Genomic DNA, 18,386 nt, shown 5'->3' on the forward strand with positions numbered 1-18,386 from the left:
CCAGATCCCCAGCACCATAAGCCTCACAGTGTGCAAGTAGCCCAGACGGGCCACGCCACCCCACAGTGAATCCCGCCCCTAGGAGAGGGGAAGAGAAGGCAAACACCAGTCTGACTGTGGCCCCAGCGGTGGGCTGGGGGCAGATATCAGGTCTGACTGCGGCCCCGCCCACCAATGCAAGTTATTCAAGACAGCACAGGGGAAGTGCCCCGCAGTTCCGCACTACTCCAGGGACTATCCAAAATGATCAAATGGAAGAATTCCCCTCAAAAGAATCTCCAGGAAATAGCGACAGCTAATGAACTGATCAAAAAGGATTTAAACAATATAACAGAAAGTGAATTTAGAATAATAGTCATAAAATTAATTGCTGGGCTTGAAAACAGTATAGAGGACAGCAGAGAATCTCTTGCTACAGAGATCAAGGGACTAAGGAACAGCCAGGAGGAGCTAAAAAATGCTATTAATGAGCTGCAAAATAAAATGGAGACCACCACAGCTCAGATTGAAAAGGCAGAGGAGAGAATAGGTGAACTAGAAGATAAAATTATGGAAAAAGAAGAAGCTGAGAAAAAGAGAGATAAAAAAAATCCAGGAGTATGAGGGGAAAATTAGAGAACTAAGTGATGCACTAAAGAGAAATAATCTACGCATAATTGGTATTCCAGAGGAGGAAGAGAGAGGGAAAGGTGCTGCAGGTGTACTTGAAGAAATAATAGCTGAGAACTTCCCTGATCTGGGGAAGGAAAAAGGCATTGAAATCCAAGAGGCACAGAGAACTCCCTTCAGACGTAACTTGAATCGATCTTCTGCACGACATATCATAGTGAAACTGGCAAAATACAAGGATAAAGAGAAAATTCTGAAAGCAGCTAGAGATAAACGTGCTCTAACATATAAAGGGAGACTCGTGACCAATCTCTCTACTGAAACTTGGCAGGCCAGAAAGGAATGGCAGGAGATCTTCAATGTGATGCATAGAAAAAATATGCAGCTGAGAATCCTTTATCAAGCAAGTCTGTCATTTAAAATAGAAGGAGAGATAAAGGTCTTCCCAAACAAAAACTGAAGGAATTCATCACCACTAAACCACTAAAAGAGATCCTAAGGGGGATCCTGTGAGACAAAGTACCAAAGACATCGCTACAAGCATGAAACCTACAGACATCACAATGAGTCTAAACCCATATCTTTCTATAATAACACTGAATGTAAATGGACTAAATGCACCAACCAAAAGACAAGTATCAGAATGGATAAAAAAACAAGACCCATCTATTTGCTGTCTACAAGAGACTCATTTTAGACCTGAGGACACCTTCAGATTCAGAGTGAGGGGATGGAGAGCTATTTATCATGCCACTGGAAGTCAAAAGAAAGCTGGAGTAGCCATACTTATATCAGACAAACTAGACTTTAAATTAAAGGCTGTAACAAGAGATGAAGAAGGGCATTATATAATAATCACAGAGTCTATCCATCAGGAAGAGCTAACAATTATAAATGTCTATGCGCCGAATACAGGAGCCCCCAAATATATAAAACAATTGCTCACAAACATAAGCAACCTTATTGATAAGAATGTGGTAATTGCAGGGGACTTTAACACTCCACTTACAGAAATGGATAGATCATCTAGACACATGGTCAATAAAGAAACAAGGGCCCTGAATGATACATTGGATCAGATGGACTTGACAGATATATTTAGAACTCTGCATCCCAAAGCAACAGAATATACTTTCTTCTCGAGTGCACCTGGAACATTCTCCAAGATAGATTACATACTGGGACACAAAACAGCCCTTCTAAGTATACAAGAATTGAAATCATACCATGCATACTTTCAGACCACAATGCTATGAAGCTTGAAATCAACCACAGGAAAAAGTCTGGAAAACTTCCAAAAGCATGGAGGTTAAAGAACACCCTACTAAAGAATGAATGGGTCAACCAGGCAGTTAGGGAAGAAATTAAAAAATATATGGAAACAAACAAAAATGAAAATACAACAATCCAAACGCTTTGGGATGCAGCGAAGGCAGTCCTGAGAGGAAAATACATTGCAATCCAGGCCTATCTCAAGAAACAAGAAAAATGCCAAATACAAAATCTAACAGCACACCTAAAGGAAATAGAAGCAGAACAGCAAAGACAGCCTAAATCCAGCAGAAGAAGAGAAATAATAAAGATCAGAGCAGAAATAAACGATATAGAATCTAAAAAAACTATAGAGCAGATCAACGAAACCAAGAGTTGGTTTTTTGAAAAAATAAAATTGATAAACCTCTAGCCAGGCTTCTCAAAAAGAAAAGAGAGATGACCCAAATAGATAAAATCATGAATGAAAATGGAGGAATTATTACAACCAATCCCTCAGAGATACAAGCAATTATCAGGGAATACTATGAAAAATTATATGCCAACAAACTGGACAACCTAGAAGAAATGGACAAATTCCTAAACACCCACTGGCTTCCAAAACTCAACCAGGAGGAAATAGAAAGCTTGAAGAGACCTATAACCAGCTAAGAAATTGAATCAGTCATCAAAAATCTCCCAACAAATATGAGTCCAGGACCAGATGGCTTCCCAGGGGAGTTCTACCAGACGTTGTTTTTTTTTTTTTCCCAACGTTTATTTATTTTTGGGACACAGAGAGACAGAGCATGAACGGGGGAGGGGCAGAGAGAGAGGGAGACACAGAATCGGAAACAGGCTCCAGGCTCTGAGCCATCAGCCCAGAGCCCGACGCGGGGCTCGAACTCACAGACCGCGAGATCGTGACCTGGCTGAAATCGGACGCTTAACCGACTGCGCCACCCAGGCGCCCCTCTACCAGACGTTTAAAGCAGAGATAATACCTATCCTTCTCAAGCTGTTCCAAAAAATTAGAAAGGGAAGGAAAACTTCCAGACTCATTCTATGAAGCCAGTATTACTTTGATTCCTAAACCAGACAGAGACCCAGTAAAAAAAGAGAACTACAGGCCAATATCCCTGATGAATATGGATGCAAAAATTCTCAGTAAGATACTAGCAAATCGAATTCAACAGCATATAAAAAGAATTATTCACCATGATCAAGTGGGATTCATTCCTGGGATGCAGGGCAGGTTCAACATTCGCAAATCAATCAACATGATACATCACATTAATAGAAGAAAAGATAAGTACCATATGATCCTGTCAATCAATGCAGAAAAGGCATTTGACAAAATTCAGCAACCTTTCTTAATAAAAACCCTCGAGAAAGTCGGGATAGAAGGAACATACTTAAACATCATAAAAGCCATTCATGAAAAGCCCACAGCTAACATCATCCTCAATGGGGAAAAACTGAGAGCTTTTTCCCTGAGATCAGGAACACGACAGGGATGTCCACTCTCACCGCTGTTGTTTAACATAGTGTTGGAAGTTCTAGCATCAGCAATCAGACAACAGAAGGAAATCAAAGGCATCAAAATTGGCAAGGATGAAGTTAAGCTTTCACTTTTTGCAGATGACATGATATTATACATGGAAAATCCGATAGACTCCACCAAAAGTCTGCTAGAACTGATACATGAATTTAGCAAAGTTGCAGGATACAAAATCAATGTACAGAAAACAGTTGCATTCTTATACACTAGTAATGAAGCAACAGAAAGACAAATAAAGAAACTGATCCCATTCACAATTGCACCAAGAAGCATAAAATACCTAGGAATGAATCTAACCAAAGATGTAAAAGATCTGTATGCCGAAAAATATAGAAAGCTTATGAAGGAAATTGAAGACGATATAAAGAAATGGAAAAACATTCCGTGCTCATGGATTGGAAGAATAAATATTGTCAAAATGTCAATACCACCCAAAGCTATCTACACATTCAATGCAATCACAATCAAAATTGCACAGCATTCTTCTCGAAACTAGAACAAGCAATCCTAAAATTCATATGGAACCACAAAAGGTCCCGAATAGCCAAAGTAATTTTGAAGAAGACCAAAGCAGGAGGCATCACAATCCCAAACTTTAGCCTCTACTACAAAGCTGTCATCATCAAAACAGCATGGTATTGGCACAAAAACAGACACATAGACCAATGGAATAGACTAGAAACCCCAGAACTAGACCCACAAACGTATGGCCAACTCATCTTTGACAAAGCAGGAAAGAACATCCAATGGGAAAAAGACAGTCTCTTTAACAAATGGTGCTGGGAGAACTGGACAGCAACATGCAGAAGGTTGAAACTAGACCGCTTTCTCACACCATTCACAAAAATAAACTCAAAGTGGATAAAGGACCTGAATGTGAGACAGGAAACCATCAAAACCCTAGAGAAGAAAGCAGGAAAAGACCTCTCTGACCTCAGTCGTAGCAATTTCTTACTCGACACATCCCCAAAGGCAAGGGAATTAAAAGCAAAAATGAACTACTGGGACCTTATGAAGATAAAAAGCTTCTGCACAACAAAGGAAACAACCAACAAAAGTAAAAGGCAACCAACGGAATGGGAAAAGATATTTGCAAATGACATATCGGACAAAGGGCTAGTATCCAAAATCCATAAAGAGCTCACCAAACTCCACACCCGAAAAACAAATAACCCAGTGAAGAAATGGGCAGAAAACATGAACAGACACTTCTCTAAAGAAGACATCCGCATGGCCAACGGGCACATGAAAAGATGCTCAACGTTGCTCCTCATCAGGGAAATACAAATCAAAACCATACTCAGATATCACCTCACTCCAGTCAGAGTGGCCAAAACGAACAAATCAGGAGACTATAGATGCTGGAGAGGATATGGAGAAACGGGAACCCTCTTGCACTGTTGGTGGGAATGCAAATTGGTGCAGCTTCTCTGGAAAACAGTGTGGAGGTTCCTCAGAAAATTAAAACTAGACCTACCCTATGAGCCAGCAATAGCACTGCTAGGAATTTACCAAGGGATACAGGAGTACTGTTGCATAGGGGCACTTATACCCCAATGTTTATAGCAGCACTCTCAACAATAGCCAAATTATGGAAAGAGCCTAGATGTCCATCAACTGATGAATGGATAAAGAAATTATGGTTTATATACACAATGGAGTACTACATGGCAATGAGAAAGAATGAAATATGGCCCTTTGTAACAACATGGATGGAACTGGAGTGTTATGCTAAGTGAAATAAGCCATACAGAGAAAGACAGATACCATATGTTTTCACTCTTATGTGGATCCTGAGAAACTTAACAGAAACCCATGGGGGAGGGGAAGGGGGAAAAAAAAAGGAGGTTAGAGTGGGAGAGAGCCAAAGCATAAGAGACTCTTAAAAACTGAGAACAAACTGAGGGTTAATGGGAGGTGAGAGGGAGGGGATGGTGGGTGATGGGTATTGAGGAGGGCACCTTTTGGGATGAGCACTGGGTGTTGTATGGAAACCAATTTGACAATAAACTTCATTTATTGAAAAAAAAATGCAAATTTTGGCAGGGAATTAAAAAAAAAAAAGAACCAAAATATAAATGAAAAATACAGTAACCAAAATTGCAGATTATAGTTGAGAATAAAAAAGAACTTTCCAGAAACACTTTCCCTTTTTTTGTTGTTGTTGTTTATTTTTATTTATTTTGAGAGAATAAGCAGGGGAGGCACAGAGAAAGAGGGAGACAGAATCCCAATCAGGCTCCCTCCGATGCAGGGCTTGGACTCATGAACAGTTCAGATCATGACCTGAAGAGAAATCAGGAGTGTAATGCTTAACTGATTGGGGTACCTGGATGGTACTCTTGGTCTTGGCTCAGGTCGTGATTTCACAGTTCATGAGTTTGAGCCCCGTGCCAGGCCCTGTGCTGACGGCATAGAGCCTGCTTGGGATTCTCTGTCTGTCCCTCTCTCTGTCCCTCCCCTGCCTGTGTTCTCTCTCTCTCTCTCTCTCTCTCTCTCTCTAAAAATAGGGAAATAAAATGTCAAAGGTTAAAAAAATTAAAAATTTAAGGGCGCCTGGGTGGCTCAGTCAGTTAAGCGTCCGACTTCAGCTCAGGTCACGATCTCGCGGTCCCTGAGTTTGAGCCCCACCTTGGGCTCTGGGCTGATGGCTCAGAGCCTGTAGCCTGCTTCCGATTCTGTGTCTCCCTCTCTCTCTGCCCCTCCCCCATTCATGCTCTGTCTCTCTCTGTCCCAAAAATAAACATTAAAAAAATTAAAAAAAAAATAAAAATTTAAAATTAAGTAAAATATACTTTATGTAAAGTGGAAATAGTATTGTCATAGATCACTGAAAAATAATTGCTAGTAATAATTTATATGACAGATACATACAATTACTTACCTTTGTAGCTTATTTTGATAATAAACTATTACTTGACCTGCCTATTTCAAAGCACTACTTAGGATATATAACTTAGTTCTATTATTTTAATTTTGGATAAGGAGAAACCTTATTTCATGAAGTGGTACCATATAATTAGTATGAGAATTGCCTCTATTTTCCATATTTGTTTTTAATTATTCTAAATCCCCCCATGACCGTGTATGGTGATTGTAAAGGTTTGGTGCATGTACTTTAGCTACTTTAGTGCCCTAAAACTCTGAAAAGTATTTCCATTTCTAATGTGTTTTGGTTTTATGATAGTTGATTGTGTAATTTACAATAGTTATATTTTATAAAATCGCCATGAACACTGCATTAGTGAATACTGAGCCATTGCTTCTAGGGGAAATACAGGGTTAGATTCCTGTGTGCCTTTGGTCGTAACATTCCTGTTTACCAAATGGTATATGACCTTACTTTATGTGTGTTTCTGTTTACACATACCTTATTTTATGTATATTATTTGTTCATTAGCATTGAACTTACTACAGCCATAGCACTATAACTTAACGCCTGAATGAAATGAAGCTTGAAATAAGAGTCCAGAGACCATGAATCACAATATGAGTGAATCTTGCCATGGTGAAGCCAGAGTTTCCACAGTCATTCTCACGATCTGCCTGATGGCATGTGGCAGACCTCTGAGGAAGCTAAGGTTTTGTCTTAATTAGATTTATCCAGAGAAAACTGAACACATTCTAAGAAACTTCCCCATATATGCCATCCTATAGGTCCTGAGAACTCAGAAATGCTTCACGTAGAGGTGGCGCCCCAGGACTCTAGTTTCACTAGCTCTAGCTGCTCCCTTTGCTGCTCTGGGAGTGCAGTGGTCTTTAAAAACCAGGTGGGCACTGAAGGAGGGGTTGAAATTCCCCAGGGGCTCAGGGAACTTTGAAATTCCTTAGGGAGGGAGACATCACTGCCCCAGCCTGACACCTATTTCCTTTGAAAGGCACATCACATCCTTCTTGCATTTAGAAACATTAGACATGGCTTCAGCACTCTGCTTGGGGATCATTGTAGACAGCAAGATCAGCAGAAGGCACAAAAATATAAAAAATGTGGCACTAAGTAGACGGTGTAAAGGACGCTTGTTTACTGTATGATAGAATTAAACCAAGAAGGCAGAGCGTCCCTTGTTTGACCTCAGCTGGGAGAGAGTGCATTGGGCAACTCATACTTTTTTGTCGCTTTGCAAATGTCTGGAAATGATTCTGAAAGTGCTGTAGGTATTGAAATCTGTAGTGATTTTGTTGTTGAAAATAAATTTTAGTGAGTAGGGGAATTCACAAATATGGAATCCACAAATAATGAGGAGTGACTGTATGGGATCTAATAATTCATTTATCATGTTTTGAACAGAGCTGAGAATCAGAAAGGAAAAAAAGAGGACTCTGAAAAACCAAAACATTGTGATGAAATTTTAGGTCCTGAGGGCCTTTGGTAGAATCTACATTGGTTTTAAGTTACTCTGTTTAGTTAGTTACTTCTTCACTTTTCAGCAACTGGATGTAACTTTGTGTATGGGGGCACAGCTATAAAAGATAGGCACATTAACAGCAAGCTGACAAACAGAACAACTGACAAAGTGTCGTGATGGAAAAGATAGAAAAATCTAAGTAACAAATAGAAAAACAAAAGTGTAAAAAAAGAAAAAAAAGAAAAACAAAAGTGTAACATTTAGGGGTCTTTATTGGAAAAATAGATAATAATCTATATTTAGAGTGTATATTTTAGTAGATATTGCATACCTTCCTCAGTTTTACTTACTGGAATAAATCATAATGGTTTGCATTCTTGTCCTCATTTCTTTATCCATTGAAGCTTTGCCAGAAAGGACCCCAATTAAACTTTTTACCCTTTATTCTTTTTTTTAAACGTTTTTTAAATATTTATTAAAATAAATGAGCAAGCATGGGTGTGTGAGCTGAGGAGGGCCAGAGAGAGGGGAAGAGAGAGAGAATCCCAAGCAGGCACAGAGCCCTACGCGGGGCTCAATCTCACCAACTGTGAGATCATGACCTGAGCTGAGATCAAGAGTCCAAGCTTAACCAACTGAGCCACCCAGGCGCCCCTGAATGGAACTTTGATTCTAATTCTAATGAATTAGACTCTAAATCTTAAAGCTTTATGTGGTTTTGTGATTTTAACATTGTCCTTATTATGGTGGGTCCCTCTATTATTATTTTGGTATTGCTCTATAACAAATCACAGATTTAGTTTAAAGCCACTTCCTAGGTTACAATCCCCCAGGTGGGATTCTTTCTTCAGAGTATCATAAGGCTGAAATCCAGATATTGGTTAGGTTCTCATCTGCTGGCCCTGAAGACAGTGAGCTTTGTTGTCAAAATTCAGTTTCTTGTGGTTATAGGACTGAAGTCCTTGTTTTCTTGCTGGCTATAAATTAAGAGCTATTCTTAGTTCTTAGACCATGCCCACATGCCTTACCACATGCCCCCCTTCATTTTCAAATGAGCAATGGTGCATCGATTCCTTCTTGTGCTTTTAATTTCTGACTTCTTGTCTCTGATCTCTAAACTCAGAGTTAAAGGACACACGATTAGGTGGGCCCACCCAGATAATCTCTGTTTTAATTAAAACGAACTGATCTGGAAACATAATTACATCTATCCATACTACTTTCACTAGGTTAGTGTTTGATTGAATATCTGAGAGAGGTAGGTTTGTGTACAACAGGGACCAGGAATTATGCGTGCAGTACCTTCTCACCTTTTGTCTGTAGCTTTCATTCATTGAATTCAGTAGGTACAGATTTATTGGCTGCTATAAATAGGTCAGACTGTGTTGTAGGTGTTTGGGGTTTATCACTAAGGAAAATCAGTGAGGTGTAAGCAGGACAAACAAAAATTTCTGCTCTCATGGAGCTTATTTCTTGAGGAGAAAGACAATACACTAAACAATATATTCAGAGGTAAAAAGTGCTATTGCAATAATCCAGGCCAGAGATTTTGGTAGGTTTTGACTTGGTGGTAGTTGTCCAGATGATGAAAATTGCTTGTGAAAACACTTTGAAAAATGTAAGATCATATTTTTATTTTTATTTTTATTTTATTTTATATATATATATATATATATTTTATTTTATATTTTTATTTTTAAGCCTTCTGCTAACAAGTAACCAAATGCAAGAAATGAATATTGCCTCTCTTTTCTTTTCTGAGTGGGTGTTATTTTTGACAAGGCAGAAAAGGTAGGGGAAATTACTGCTTTTATAGTCTCTCAAATGTTTTAAATATTTTTTATATGTTTGTTTATTTTGAGAGAATGGACACATACGCGTGAGTGAAGGAGGAGGAGGAGGAGGGAGGGAGGGAGGAAGGGGGAGAGAGAGAGAGAGAGAGAGAGAGAGAATGAATGAGAATGAATCCCATGGAGGGTCTGCGCTGTGAGCCCTGAGCCCTACTCAGATCTTTAACCCGTGAATCATGAGATCATAACCTGAGCTGAGAATAAGAGTCAGACGTGGGGGTGCCTGGGTGGCTCAGTCGATTAAGCTTCCTACTTGGCTCAGGTCATGATCTCAGTTTGTGAGTTCGAGCCCTGCGTCAGGCTCTGTGCTGACAGCTCAGAGCCTGCTTCAGATTCTGTGTCTCCCTTTCTCACTGCCCCTGTCCCACTCACGCTCTGTCTCTCAAAACTGAATAAATGGTAAAAAAAAAAAAAATTTTTAAAGAGACGCTTAACTAGCTGAGCCACCCAGGCACCCCTTAACTATGTTTTATATCCCTTCTGTCTCTATCTCATATTGTTGTAAATAATCTACCATTGACTCTATGTAATTTGAAGTCAGAGAGTTCATGTCTCTAGGATTGTATTTCTTCATCAATAAAAATAAGGTTTTAGGGTTATCCAAAAAGTGTTTTATTTCTAGATTTCCAAATTTTATATTTTGTATTATTTGGAAGCCTCATTTTCTGAAGGTGATGGGTAAATGGAAGCATTACTCTATTACTAGTTAATGTCAAATCCTTTTTTTCTTTTTTCAAACTTTTCAAATCCTTTCATTCTACTTTGTGTTGTGGTTAGTTGTTAGTGTGTATTTTCTTCATTAGATTGTAAGTAAGATCTTTGAAAAGTAGCATTCGGTCTTACTAATTTCTGTATTTCCCTTTCAGTGGTGCCATGGCAAAATTCTGTGTTGGCTGAGAATTTCATTTGCTGTGATAAAACAAACAAACAAACAAACAATTATTACATAGAAAATTAATGTGGTTTAGGAAATATGAGTGGTAGATAGATTCTAGTCTAATTCAAATGTTTGCGTCATTGTGCGCTGTCCAGCAGGCACACAAAGCACATTAGTAGGTACTTGTATTTATCTAGGAATGAAATACAAATATTTTTGTTTTAATTTATGTCTGTTGTTTTTCAAATGGCTACTAAGTTGTCAGTACATAAACGCTTATTAAGCTGTTTGGACTTAACTACTTAATAAATGGAACTGTTAATATTTATTTTGGCCTTGGATGCTGTATTATCTATTGCTGTGTAATAAGTTACCCCAAACTTAGCAGTTAGAAACAAGCATTTATTACTTCACACTGTTACTGAGGGTCAGGAATCTGAGAGTGACGTTGCTGAGTGGTTCTGGCTCAAGGCTGCACTCAAGGTGTAGGCCAGGACTGCAGTTATCCCAAGGTTTGCCTGGGGTTGGAGGATTCCCTTACCTGGTTCTCCAGCTTGCAGATCACATATTATGGGATTTCTCAGCCTCCTGTTTCTGTTTTGTTTTTCTGGAGAACCTTGAAATACCACTTTCTTCAACTTTCATGGGTCCCCAACTTTACTTTCCTGGTTTCTTTACTTTCTGACTGCTGCTGTGTCTGCTCTAAGAGTGCACTTAGCTGCACGATAAAAGCTTTGGAGCTAGGACCTGCTTTACAGCTTATTGGCTGCCCTTCGTCAGCGAGCATGCACTTCCCCCAGAGTTTGCTTCTGTTCACTCTGGTGTTCTGTGCCTTCAGATATTTCCTTTTCATGTCATATCAAGTTTTATAGTGTTTTTTTTTTTTTTAGCTGATAGATTATTTAAAATGTCTATAGAGATAATTCAAAGAATGATAACACTCATTGTTGCAGGAATTTGGGAAGAAGGGTACCTATACATTTGAAAATCTGAAATTGAAAATCTGAATTATTAGTCTTTGAAATATAATCTGGCAAAGGCTCTCGATGTGGAGAGTACATTTGTCTTACTCAGTTCTTCGTAGGGCTCTGCCTCTTAGAAATAAAAATATAAGTATGTTAGATGTACACAAATATTTGATTCAGCAATTCTTCTTTATTTTTTATTTTTATTTTTTTTAATGTTTATTTATTTTTGAGAGAGAGAAAGAGACAGAGTGCGAGCATGGGAGGGGCCGAGAGAGAGGGAGACACAGAATCCGAAGCAGGCTCCGGGCTCCGAGCTGTCAGCACAGAGCCCGATGTGGGGCTCAAACTCACAAACTTCAAGATCATAGCCTTAGCTGAAGTCAGACGCTGAACCGACTGAGCCACCCAGGCGCCCCTCTTCTTTATTTTTTTAATCATTTTTTTTAGATGTTTCTTTTTGAGAGAGAGAGGAGAGAATAGGCAGGAGAGGGGCAGAGAGAGAGGGAGACAGAGGATCTGAATCAGGCTCTGAACTGACAGCACAGAGCCCAGTGTGGGGCTTGAACTCACAAACTATGAGGTCATGACCAGAGCCAAAGTCGGACACCTAGCTGACTGAGCCACCCAGGTGCCCCTGATTAAAAATGATTTTTAAAATCACCTTTCTCACATTGAAAAAATCTCTTAAGTTTGAAATTGTGAACAAGTTTTAAACATTAAAATTTTTTTTTCATTGCTTGCTTAATTCTGTGGCTGAATTTTTAGTGTGCCCCCCCTTTTGGAAAAGAGAATGTGGTACATTATGTTTTATTATAAAATTAATGTATTAATATTTATATACTCACAATTCAAAGGTTGATATATAGTATCAGGGAGGAAGACCTTCCTCTGCCCTGTGGTTCTTCTAACTGGACTTAGAATCAAATTGCCATGAGACAGATTAACAGGAGAAAATAAAATTTAATAGGTATACCTGTGGGGCATCCACACAGACATGAAATTCCAGAGACAGGCAACAGGAAGCTTATTTGAGCTGAGGTGAGGGGTAGGGCCTGAGGATATAATGGGGAGACCTTAGAAAAGGAGATGTTTGGAAGAACAAGACTGTCCTGTTACGCAGATAAATTCCTTAGGTAAAGGAGAGTTTCTGTTAATAGCTCTCTCTTCCTGGTACAGGTGCTCCTTTCCAATGTAAATTTTGGCAGTTTAGGGGGAGGTAGAGAGCTTTTCCTGTATCTGCTGGGTTTTGATTACTTTTTTTTTTTAAGTTTATTTATTTTGAGAGAGAAAGAGAGCAAGCCTGGAGGGGGAGAGAGAGGGAGAGACAGAATCCCAAGCAGGCCCTGAGCTATCAGCGCAGAGCCTGACACAGGGCTCTGTCTTACAAACTCTGAGATCATGACCAGAATCCAGATCAAGAGTCAGATGGCTTAACTGACTGAGCCATCCAGGCACCCCAGGTTTTGATTACTTTTAACTTGAAATAATCTTTATGCCATAGTGGCCCATCTTGGGGCAGCCCCCTCTTGCCCCCTCTAATAGGTTCTAAAGTAGTTTTTCTAAAATGTTTGTTCTTAATGAACTTCAATTTTTTTAATTTTTTTTAGTTTGTATTGCTATATCTATAGCAGTTATTTCTCCAAATTAAAACTAATGAAAACCTATTTAACTATAGGACAACATTGTTTAACAGTAACACTACTCAGCATTTATATTCAAGAGTTGGAAAATGGCAATTATAATTTCATTATGAATAAAGGCAAATGTGATTGAAAATTAAAATTTTAAAAAATATTAAGCTTAACTAATTTCCCAGAGCATTTAGGTTGCTTCAGTTTTTTTGTTTTTTTGTTTTTTTTAATTGTCCCCATACCCAACGTGGGGCTTGAAATCACAACTCTGAGAGTAAGAGTTGCATGCTGTACTGACTGAGGCAGCCGGGTGCCCCAAACATTAAAATTTTTGCCTAAGAAGGGTTTCTATCAAATTATTATGGTTTGCTTCCGGTTAGAGAGTTTAAATTTTCCTTAAGCAACTTTTGGGGGTGGGGTGGAGGAGCAAGCAAGCATGGAAGGTGTTAGAGAATCCTAAGCAGGCTCCATGCTCAATGCAGAGCCCAGTGCAGGGCCTGATCCCATGACTGTGAGATCATGACCTGAGCAGAAATCAAGAGTTGGGAGCTTAACCAATTGAGCCACCCAGGGACCCCTATTTATGTAACTTTTTAATAACAAAAATTCGATTTGGTTATTAATAAAATTATATATATGTAACAACTTCCTGCTGGATTTCGGGGTATCATATATGGAGTGATGGATGGTGCACAACAGATGTATAAAAACTCATTTTTAATATTAGTTACAACATTGTACCTAACCAGCTGTCAGGGGAGACTGACATCTAAACTGAGACTTTAAAGGATGACTAGAGAAAGGAGGAGACAGGAATGAGAGGGAGTGTGGGTTAATGAGAAAGATGGAGATGGGGTCAGTTAATTAGGGAACACATTTTACATTATGTAGATTGTTTCATTTATAAAAATCAAGAAGGAAACTACTACTGGTTGAGTATATGGAGAAAAAAGTATTCAGGAAAATGATTCAGATGGCTTTTGCAGTGGCTTCATGCTAATAGTGGGTAATACAGGTGACAAATGTAGAAGAGTAAAATTGGTGCTTGGTCCTACTTCCTACCATGCACAGAAAATGAACTCAGAATGGATCAAAACCGATCCAAAATCAGTCCTTTAGAAGCAAAGATCTAAATGGAAGAACTAAAACTATAAAGTTCTTAGATGCAAATAGAGGTAAATATGAGATTCTGGATTTGGCAGTGATTTCTTAGATATGATATCAAAAGCACAAGCAACAAAATCTAAAATAAATTGCCCTTCGTTAAAATTAAAACTTTTGTGCATCAAAGGATACTACCAATGAAGTGAAAATATAACCTACTGAATGGGAGAAAATATTTGCAAATAATAAACCTAATAAGGGTTAGTATCCAGAAATACAAAGAATTCTTACAACTCAACAACAAAAAAGACAACCCAATTTGAAAATGGCAAAGGACCTCAACATCCTTTTTCCCAAGGAAGATAAAAAACGAACAGGCACATAGAAAGATGTATCACTAATCATCAGGGAAATGCAAATTCAAACCACAAAGAAATACAACTTCACACCACACTAAGATGGCTATAATTAAAAAACAAAACCAAAAACAAAAAAAACCCAGAAGATAATGATGGTTGGTGAGGACATAGAGAAAATGGAACTCTCTCAGACATTGCTGGTGGAAATGAAAATGGTGCAGATGATACAGAACATAGTTTGGCAGTTCCTCAAAAAGTTAAACACAGAATTACTATACGACCCAGAAGGTCTACTCCTACGTGTATACTCCAAAGAAATGAGAAAACGTATCCAAACACTTGTACACATATGTTCAGAGCAGTACTACTCACAATGGCCAAAATAGAAACAACCCTAAATGCCCATCAACTGATAAATGGATTAACAAAGTGAAGCATTTCTATAAAATGGAATACTCTTCAGTCATAAAAAGGAATGGAGTACTGTTACATGCTACAACATGGATGAACCTCAAAAACATGCGAAGGGAAAGAAGTCAGATATAGGAGGTTATGTATTATAGGATTCCATTTATACAAAATATCCAGGGCAGGTAAATTCACAAAGGCAGAAAGCAGATTAATTATTGCCGGGAGCTGGGTTAAGGGAAACAGGAGCCACTATCAGGCGTCCTTATGGAGTGATAAAAATACCTTGGAACTAGATAGAACAGTTGCACAATACTGTGAATGTACTAATGCCACTAACACGCACATTTTTAAATGATCAATTTTTATGTAATGTCAATTTTATCTCCACAAAAGAATGAAGCTGATGTTGACATGAAAGATTATGATGATAATGATGATGATAAAATCAGAGTTAAAATCTTGTTAAAAACTCCCTTGTCTGGCACATTGCTCAGATTTTTACATGCATTCTCATTTTAGTAGGAATAAGAGAAATAGAAGTAGTATCTTATAATAATAATAATAATAATAATAATCATCATCATCCTCTTTATCCTTATCTTAAAGATGAGGAAATTTTGGCTTAGAAAGGCTAATTAACTTAACCATCATTACAACACTAATCACGGACAGATGTGACTTTAAAAATCAGTCTGGTTGATATTGTTGGTTGGCTGACCCAACCACCATTTTCAACCCAGTTTTTCCTAGCCACCTTCCTGCCAAAGGTAGATACATGACAAAATTCTGAGATGTAAGCAGAAGTTTACTGTGGGGTTACAGTTTTGCTTAAAAAAAAAAAAAAAAGCTACCTCTTTGCTATCTGAAACTGAAACAACCACTGTGCAATCATGAACAAAAAAATCAACTAAGGGTTGCTGCAGGGGAGGTGGGTGGGGGATGGGATAAATGGGTGATGGGTACCACAGAGGGAACTTGATGGGATGAGCACTGGGTGTTATATGTAAATGATGAATCACCAAATTCTACACCTGAAACCTTTGCACTATGTTAATTAACTTTGATTTAAATAAAATTTAAAAACAAATCAAGAGCATCTCAGAGTCAGCCAATTGTGAGCCACTCAACTTTCACCAGAAGCTGTCTAACTCTAATTTTGGGGGAGAGGGGAAAGAGGGATTTGATTTGTTTAAACCCACTAAAATAGGACCTTCTGTTATTTCAAGTTAGAAGCCTCTCTACTGATTCACTGACTGCAAAGTCAAGGCTTTAACCACTACACCGTAACAACTGTTTATATATTGTTCACATTTTAGGTAGCAATTCAAATTTATTATCAAAATTGCCACAGAAAACTTAAGATTGCTATTCTTTTTATCCATATCAAAGTAATAGGTATGGTAATATGATTTTTGTTAATTCAAAGTTTCTTAAGGATACAACTAACTGTATGCTAGAGAACAGATAAGCAATAGAGGAGTATCTATCTCCCATTCAGTAGGTTATATTTTCACTTTATTGGTAGTATCCTTTGATGCACAAAAGTTTTAATTTTAACGAAGGGCAATTTATTTTAGATTTTGTTGCTTGTGCTTTTGATATCATATCTAAGAAATCACTGCCAAATCCAGAATCTCATATTTACCTCTATTTGCATCTAAGAACTTTATAGTTTTAGTTCTTCCATTTAAAAAATTTTTTTTTCAACGTTTATTTATTTTATTTTTGGGACAGAGAGAGACAGAGCATGAACGGGGGAGGGGCAGAGAGAGAGGGAGACACAGAATCGGAAACAGGCTCCAGGCTCTGAGCCATCAGCCCAGAGCCCGACGCGGGGCTCGAACTCGCGGACCGCGAGATCGTGACCTGGCTGAAGTCGGACGCTTAACCGACTGGGCCACCCAGGCGCCCCTAGTTTTTCCATTTAGCTCTTTGCTTCTAAAGGACTGATTTTGGATCGGTTTTGATCCATTCTGAGTTCATTTTCTGTGCATGGTAGGAAGTAGGACCAACCACCAATTTTACTCTTCTACGTTTGTCACCTGTATTACCCACTATTAGCATGAAGCCACTGCAAAAGCCATCTGAATCATTTTCCTGAATACTTTTTTCTCCATATACTCAACCAGTAGTAGTTTCCTTCTTGATTTTTATAAATGAAACAATCTACATAATGTAAAATGTATTCCCTAATTGACTCCATTTTATTTAGTGTATAACAGGAAATCTTGAGCTACATTAGACATATCTACAGTAGGTCCAGGTTTTTTAATTTTTAAAAATTGGCAGGGGTGGTTAGTAAATCTCTTAAGTTTATTTTTTAATTTATTTTATTTTTTTTAATGTTTATTTATTATTGAGAGACAGAGACAGAGTGTGGGAGGGGCAGAGAGAGAGGGAGACACCGAATCTGAAGCAGGCTCCAGGCTCTGAGCCGTCAGCACAGAGCCCGACACAGGGCTCAGACTCACAAACCCAAAGATCATGACCTGAGCCGAAGTCTGACGCTTAACTGACTGAGCCACCCAGGTACCCCTAAGTTTGTTTTTAGGTTTAACATTTTACCACTCAGAATATAGTTGATGAGAAAATGTGATTGCTGCTTTTGCAATCTAATCTTGTTTTATTTGGTAATTCTTCGTCTGTATATCTTTTACTGAATGGCATGCCTTGATTAGAAGTTAGCTTACTAGTCCTTTTCTGCCCCCTTCATCTACAGTGTTCAGGATGATGTAGTTAGCTGGGAGAAAGTGGTGGTGGTATGGTAGCCTATACAGGGCTGTTGAATTCTCTTCGTCAGCTTTAAAAACACAGTCTATCAGTGCAAGATGGATGGGACGGGTCTTACACATTCTTCTGCTAACTGTCCAAAGGTTTCACTTCTAAAGTTGTCTAACTGTTCTAAACAAAGGAGGATATAACTTGCTTAGTTTTTTTGTTTTTGTTTTTTTTTAGTACTTGATTCTGAAACTTGAAAGGCCTGCTATAGTCCAGAACATCACATTTGGAAAATATGAGAAAACTCATGTCTGCAATTTGAAGAAATTTAAAGTCTTCGGTGGAATGAATGAAGAAAATATGACAGAGTTGTTGTCCAGGTGAGTTATGATTATGGGGAAGAAAGAGTTCTCTTTTAAACAAGTTGTAGTCTTAGTTTTGTCTCTTTGCGGCTAAATCTGCATGGTTTGATTTTTTCTTTTAAGGGAGAAAAGAATATTTCTACTATTGTATTTCTAGTGCCTTATTTTAATATTGTGGCTTGAGTTAGCTTTTTTTTTTTTTTAACCAACAGCCACTACTAAATATTGTTACTAAAAAATAAAGAATAAAATTTGGGTTTCTTTTTTCCTACTTATTTTTCAGTCTTATTTTTGAACTGTAAATGACCTCAGTAGTATTTTCAGCGTTAATAAAAATCT

General features: G+C 38.3%; 1 protein-coding gene across 2 annotated transcripts in view; it reads left to right on the plus strand.

Annotated features, from left to right (window-relative positions):
• The window catches only part of MKLN1 (muskelin 1), a 194,390-nt gene that overhangs the window by 52,570 nt on the left and 123,434 nt on the right, over positions 1 to 18,386 (plus strand). For both annotated transcript variants that reach the window (XM_047851006.1, XM_047851005.1), the window contains exon 3: positions 17,923 to 18,065. In XM_047851006.1, coding sequence (XP_047706962.1) covers positions 17,923 to 18,065 — 143 coding nt within the window. The remainder of the gene's footprint in view (positions 1 to 17,922; positions 18,066 to 18,386) is intronic.

The sequence above is a fragment of the Prionailurus viverrinus genome, chromosome A2, assembly GCF_022837055.1.
Source record: "Prionailurus viverrinus isolate Anna chromosome A2, UM_Priviv_1.0, whole genome shotgun sequence".
Taxonomy (NCBI): Eukaryota; Metazoa; Chordata; class Mammalia; order Carnivora; family Felidae; genus Prionailurus; species Prionailurus viverrinus.